This window comes from Penaeus vannamei, chromosome 41, assembly GCF_042767895.1.
Source record: "Penaeus vannamei isolate JL-2024 chromosome 41, ASM4276789v1, whole genome shotgun sequence".
In the NCBI taxonomy this organism is placed as follows: domain Eukaryota; kingdom Metazoa; phylum Arthropoda; class Malacostraca; order Decapoda; family Penaeidae; genus Penaeus; species Penaeus vannamei.
This window is the reverse complement of record NC_091589.1, coordinates 7,781,313-7,788,812: the sequence shown is the minus strand read 5'-3', so window position 1 is coordinate 7,788,812 and position 7,500 is coordinate 7,781,313. Positions and strand designations below refer to the sequence as shown.

General features: G+C 32.3%; 2 protein-coding genes across 7 annotated transcripts in view; one reads left to right on the top strand and one right to left on the bottom strand.

Moving 5' to 3' along the window:
* Positions 1-6,416, top strand: part of LOC113813242 (uncharacterized) — a 14,148-nt gene extending 7,732 nt beyond the window's left edge. Inside the window, exon 4 of one of the 2 annotated variants that reach the window (XM_070118214.1) lies at positions 4,106-6,416. In XM_070118214.1, coding sequence (XP_069974315.1) covers positions 4,106-4,627 — 522 coding nt within the window. In that variant the 3' untranslated portion in view covers positions 4,628-6,416. Of the gene's footprint in view, positions 1-639; positions 1,777-4,105 lie in introns of those variants that run through there. The other variant, XM_070118213.1, reaches the window with a different exon arrangement.
* Positions 6,301-7,500, bottom strand: part of Naxe (NAD(P)HX epimerase) — an 11,973-nt gene continuing 10,773 nt past the window's right edge. For all 5 annotated transcript variants that reach the window (XM_027365208.2, XM_070118216.1, XM_027365209.2 and 2 more), the window contains one exon: positions 6,301-6,602. In XM_027365208.2, coding sequence (XP_027221009.2) covers positions 6,493-6,602 — 110 coding nt within the window. In that variant the 3' untranslated portion in view covers positions 6,301-6,492. The remainder of the gene's footprint in view (positions 6,603-7,500) is intronic.

The following is a 7,500-nucleotide window of genomic DNA, read 5'->3' as shown; positions in this document are numbered from 1 at the left end:
TGTGAATGAGAATGGAAATCTCCACATTGCAAGAGATTTATTTGACTGGTTGCAATTATATCTTCATCTGAAATATGTGTATTTCTGACAAAGATGCAATCGAAACCAGTCAGATACAACTCTTGCAGTGTGAAGAAATTCTTTCTAATTCATATCTTTTTCTACATTTAAAGAGTTCTTACATATACATATAGATACAACCATACATACAAATATAGTTATACATACAGATACATAAGTACATATGCATACATATACATACATAAACGACTATGTTCTTTAGTTTTTACTCTTTCTCTCAGGTATTTTGAAATTACACAATTCTCCAATAAGTATTTTTGAGAAGTCTCCATAGATTTTAGATAGAGTTGATAATTTTGAAACTCTTACTTGAGAAGGATAAAAGGTAATATTTTTTTGGGCAGTGCCAGATTATGAATATCAGAGGACCTAAGAAAAAAATGATGATCTGAACAATGATAATTTTTCCTGATTTTCTAAAGTTTGTTTTGTTCATTACCTACAATTAGGTAGTTGTAGTTTTTGAAAATTAGATATGTAGTATATGTTCTTTGCTAAATTGAATAGGAATCCTTATTTTTTTGTTTAGAGGATGCAATATCTGGATGCCTTTTGCAGTACGAGTCTGTGCGAGGATTGGTGGATGAGCAGTATGTGGTAGCATTCTTGGAGGTGGAGTGGGCAGGGCATGTACAAGGACGCGTGTACATCCAGCTCCTCGACAATGCTGGTAGAACACTTCAGTTCATGTACTTCTGTACTGGAGAGCGCGGGCCATCCTACGCCGACACTCGCTTTCTCACAGTTACCCTCAGAGGGCGGCCTGGCGAGCAGCTCTGGGGTGGAGACTATGAGAACAACGATGGCTCTGGTGGGGCTGCACTTGAGGGCATGGAACGTGGCGATCAGAACCACCAAGACGTTGTGGCAGGATTGGTGGCTGGCTACTATTACACGGGCTACGGGCAAGACCACAACCCATCCCAGTTTGGCATTTACCTGAGGGACATGCCTGGGTATTCTGAAATGTCTTCCATTGGGAGGGTCCTAGTTGGGCAGGATGTTCTGAATTCAGTTGGCCGCCTCAACAACGTAAAGTTGGCGAGCGTGGGGAGCTGTGGGGTCTTGCTGTCCTTCTGAAGGCTTACGTGTTAACCTTGGTGCATTTATGAGGGCTAGGATGTCTGTTCTACCCATTCAAAGTAACCAATAATACTCAAGAACAGTATTCCTCATCATAGCAAAATATTTATAGATCTCAAAAAAAAAAAATAAATAAATAAAATAAAATAATTATAATAGGAAAAAAAATCCATTAATGGATAAGTAAGAGAAGTGAATAGATGAAATATAGATATACCAATAGATAAATACATGTACTATATACTGTATACATATAAACATATTCCTTCACTTTTGTTGATGTATTGTAAGGTGTATTTAGTCAATACTCAAGAAACAGAAAAAATAAAGACATTATTAACCATTTAAGGGTTTCTAACATCTTTTGAAACTATAACAAAGGTCCTAAGAGTCATTTTTGATTCCTCAGTAATTTCTCTCTTAGTGTTCTTGAGGAAGTAGAAATACAGATGATTGTGTATTCTTTATTTGTTAAAGTCTATGAAAAAAATTATCTTGTTAAATATTTATATGGTGTTAAAAAGTGGGAATGAAATTGTGGCTTGACATATATTTAAGAATATGATTTAAAATTGTAAACAAAAAGTTGGGAAATGAAATCTTTTATAAGAATATGGTAATTTTTATTATCCATTTATTTGGCTTTTTTCAAGAATTAAGAGAAATATCTATAGAACAAAAGTGAAACAAATCATAGAAAAAGGAAAGTGTAATATGGCAACAAATATAAGGATGTTTCTGTTTTTTTTATATTTTGTTCTTTCTCTATCCTCTATTTGGCCATCAAGCATTTAGTTATTTTGATAATGGCTAAAACATTCACCCCAAAATTAACTGAATTTGGTTAGCACTAATTTTAAAAATTATTTATCTTTTCAACAATAGCAAGTCAAAAAGATGAATATTATAGTGATGGGTTTAGCTATAGCTGTTTTGATTTAATGATGTATGACTTGTATATGCGTCTTGACCCGCTCTGATTAGAGAGAAGGTGAGCTGGCTGTACACAGCACATGCCCTGCCAGAAAGGCTAGACTGTTGTAAATAATTATGTCACAGAAAATTCTGACCTTGTCATAATAGAGTTAATTAGTTTGATATTAAGGCAGAATATTATTTCATGAATATATGTATTTCTGATGGAATACATATATTCATATACATATACATGGTTAAATACATCTCTTGTATTGTGAAGATATTCATTCTCATTCATACCTTTTCTACATTTGTCATGAATATAGTTCATACTATTAACCCCTAGACTGTGTATATTGTTTTAGGATTAGGAATCACTTTTAATGCTATGTATGAAGTGTTTATATTATTTAAGTAGTATGCAAAAGGAAATTCATGAATTGAATAATGTTTAACAAGTAATAGAAATGTATTATACTGCCTTCCAAGTTTCGCTGGATGATAATTGTCTAAATCAGGAGAATCAAACTCATGACTCTTGGCTTATTTACTATTTCAGTCTTGCAGTTGGCCATTTTATGTGATTAATTGAGCTAGTCCTTCGTCTTTTTAAGATTATCACTTACACTCTAATATTTATTTCTTTTTCTAATATTGCATTTTTGTAAGGAATAAAATAGCCTCCTACTTTTTTACATCAACCATATGGCTGTTAAATAGCCTTCTACTTTTTTACATCAACCATATGGCTGTTAAATAGCCTTCTACTTTTTTACATCAACCATATGGTTGTTAAATAGCCTTCTACTTTCTTACATCAACCATATGGCCATTAAATAGCCTTCTACTTTTTTACATCAACCATATGGCCGTTAAATAACCTTCTACTTTTTTACATCAACCATATGGTCGTTAAATAACCTACTACTTTTTTACATCAACCATATGGCCATTTCATCATGTTGACTAAGGTGGTTTTGATCTCATAGTTATCTGGTGTGCATACTGTATACTAAGGTGAAATGTGGCTGCATGGGTAAAGGCGTTTGACACACCTGGTCTAAATGCAACAAGACCAAATAACATTGTAGTATTACAGTTTATTATTATTATCACCAACCAGTCAATTTTCAAATAATATCATCCTCAGTGTTACCATGTCACCCACTATCACTAACCTGTCAGATGTATAGTTGCCACATGAAAAAAGAGAAAAGAAAAGAAGAAAAGGTATAATGATCAATATACCGCAAGTAAGCCTGTAAAGTTGTTTTTTTCTTTTTTGTTAGCAGTGTGTGTGTGAGTGAGAGAGAGAGAGAGAGTGTGTGTGTGTGTGTGTGTGTGTGTATGTGTGTGTGTGTGTGTGTGTGTGTGTGTGTGTGTGTGTGTGTGTGTGTGTGTGTGTGTGTGTGTGTGTGTGTGTGTGTGTGTGTGTGTGTGTGTGTGTGTGTGTGTGCGTGCGTGCACATGCATGCATACACTCGTATATGGATAGAGGTGTGTGAATGCATGCACATGTGTGATTGTTCAAAACTAACTGTCTATAAGTCACAAAATTACACTCATAAGAAAAGAAGAGAAAAGAAATGAAAGAATGAAAGAAAAGGGCCAAGTACAACCAGCAGTAACTCTATTATAATAGAGTTACAAACAAGCATAATAAAATGTAGTGACTACATACATTTTCTCAAGCTATTTCACTGCAAATTTATGGAAATTTAGCAAAAACTGTTTTTTTCCCCCTAGAGGTCTCTCTGTACAGGATTCGGACTATGGCTGTACAGTTATAGATATATAACTAATATATATTTGTTTATGACACACTTGCCTTGCAATGTGTTTCCTATTGTTTTGGATGAGTTTCAAATCATTTGACCTTCACTACCTAACCTAGCATATCCTAGCCTTATTTATTAATTACGCATAAGTATGTATCTGAAGATAAACTTTTAAATTCAACCAAAGCACTCATTCTTGAGGAACCCAATACAAGCATTCTAATGCACGCGCTTTGAAATTCCAGTACGATGCCATACGGAGAATGGTTGATGAGAACTACGTGGTCACTTTCCTAGAAGTGAAGAATGCAGGCGTACTTCAAGGGCGAGTATACATCAAACTCTTAGATGATGCTGGTCGGACGCGCCAGTTCATGTACTTCTGCTCGGGGGAGAGAGGACCTTCGTACGCCAACACCCACTTCCTGGAGGTTCTCCACAAGGGCCAGCCCGGGGAACAGGTCTGGGGCGGAGATTACGAGAATGATGATGGCACTGGGGGAGCAGCTTTACCGGGGATGGAACGTGGTGAGGAAAACTTCCACAGCATAGACCCTGGGCTCGTGGTGGGCTACTATTTCCCAGGTTATGGCTACGACCACAACCCTTCCCAGTTTGGAATATATGTGGCCGAGTGGTGCTACACCTCAGACATGTCCTCCATTGGGATGGTGATAGACGGTTTGGACATAATCTCTGCGGTGGCCAAGCTTCCAGATGTTAGAGAAAGCTGTGTGTCTGATTGTGGATTTTTGCTGTTTCACTAAGCAGAAGGACAACAGAAAAAAGAAAAGATTGTTTTAAGAAGGAAGATTTAGTTGACTGATATTTGACCAATGAAGTTTGTAAAAGGCTATGAAAAGATATGGCGGATTTCAGGGTTGGCTTGAGTCTTTTCATCACGAAAAATAACCAAGTGTGCTTTTTTTTTTTTTTTTTTTTTAACTCTTTATATGTTACCAAATTTATTTTCATGTTATAAGTCTACTAAAATGTAGAGCAACAACAAAGGAGGAAACATGGGATCAGATTAGAGATGGTCACAACACGTTTTTTTTTATGTACTTTTGAGTGTACAAAGGTTATTTGTATGTGTAATAGTGCAGATGTGTTATATGTGCTGTTGACCCATTCAGTGTTTTTGGCAGTTATTCAATAGTTGATTGTTAACCCCTCCACTGTCTCATCATTCATATTTCTCATAAATTCATTGTTTTTTTGTCACCGTTTTCTCATCATGCTCATTAACATTATGCATTCTCATTATTATAATGTATTTGTAATTCTGCATAAAACATGTAAAATACCATGTTTAAAGTGGTCTAAAATATGCTGTGAGATTGTACAATGTTTTTCCAGCAATTTCTTGAATCTCACCAAGACTTGGATAGGTGTGAATTAGGTATATCAGGAGTATATATACATATATATATTTTGTTGTTGTTGAAGAATACAGGATAGAACAGAATGGCATAAAAAAAAATTAAAAAATTGAGAAAAATTAAATGTAAAAACCTCATTACGAAATTGGAGGAATGGCACTCAGCGAACACTATACTCCTTCTAATTTCAGAAAAGGAAAAACTGACAACACAATCTTGGACTCTGTAGTGCTTTTCTCAAGAGACCAGGCAAATCAAAGTAATAGTAAAGTAAAAGTAATATATATGAATGTATGTGAGTTTTAAAATTACCAAAGATATATAAACCTAAGTATTAAGTGTTACCTGATTAGAATTTAAAAGAGACTTGGCAAATCAGAGTACTCCTGAGTTGAGGGTGAGTTGCCAGTTATATTTCTCCCGAAATTGGGTGCAATATAGATGACTTATTTATTCCAAGAGCGTGACACATTCATCGTCGTGGATACCGTTGTATCAAGAGAGTGATCAAAGGTGCAAAATGAAATAGAAAAATCCAACGAGAAATGAAGAAATGAACTTTCTGCAAATAATAAATGCATGTCTGTTGTGTCGGTCTATGCAAAGATATCTTTCTTCTACTGCAATAATATTGTTCTTAAGCATGCATGTCTACAGTCGATTCTGGATTTCACCTTGTCCGGCCCCACACCTTTTGCGTGTGTGCTATCATTCTATCATCCTGTTCCCTAATCTAATAGAAGAAATATAGACAAAATTTCCACGTAGAGATCACTGTGAACTAGAAAACACACGTTACTGTTGTCGCTGGGAACTGCTTGTCTGTCTTGAAAGTTTTTGATGCTGAAAATTCATCTCCATTCTATATAGATATATATTCATGCATGACTTCACATATAAGGGGAAAATATCTGTTTTTTCCACCTCTCACTGACGCTTATTATTATTAAAGATTTTCTATGTTGAAACCTTTCTTTACCATGAATTTGTGTATAAGAGATTTTTATAATGAACAGTCTGAAGTATAAGAGGAATCGTAAAGAATGTTCTTGATAAAATTAGGTAATTATACTTTATTGAAAAATAAAGTATACATACATTATATGCAGACCTTACACTACAGATAATATCACATCATATCATATACCAGAAATAAAGAACAACATATCCCAAACTCTATTTCATATCCAACAAAATTTCATTCAGCATTCGACTGGGTAACTATCTAGACTTTTAAGAAAGGACACCCTTCAAGACAGCGACACAACCTGACTGGTACCCGGGTATTCAGGGAGGTTGAGTTCGTATTTCTTCTGCATTTGCGGAGGAACAAAGCGACCTCCCAGCATGTGGTACCTTCCTGGAAAGGGGGGGGGGAGACAAAAATGAGTCTTTAGAGCAACTACTTATTCTTCTTTGATCTAGTGAGTTTGTATTTGTGAGGATGGATGTGTTATAACAAAGAAATGGGGGAAAAAAAAGTTATATATATATATACTGAGAGAGAGAGAGATAAACAAATAAATATATATATAAACATACACATCTATAAATAAATAAATATATATATATATATATATATATATAAACATAAACATATAAATAAATATATATAAACATAAATAAATATATATAAATATATATATGAACAAATATAAATATATAAACATAATTATATATTTATAAACATAAACATATATAAATATATATATAAACAAACATATAAATATATATAAACATAAATATAAATATATATATAAACATAAATAAATATATATATAAACATATAAATATATATATATAAACATATAAATAAATATAAATATATATATAAACATATAATTAAATATAAATATATATAAACATATAAATAAATATAAATATATATATAAACATATAAATAAATATAAATATATATAAACATATAAATAAATATAAATATATATAAACATATAAATAAATATAAATATATATAAACATATAAATATATATAAACATATAAATAAATATAAATATATATAAACATATAAATAAATATAAATATATATAAACATATAAATATATATAAACATATAAATATATATAAATATATATAAACATAAATAAATATAAATATATATAAACATATAAATAAATATAAATATATATAAACATAAATAAATACAAATATATAAATAAACATATAAATATATATATATATAAACATAAATAAATATAAATATATATAAACATATAAATATATATATATATATATATAT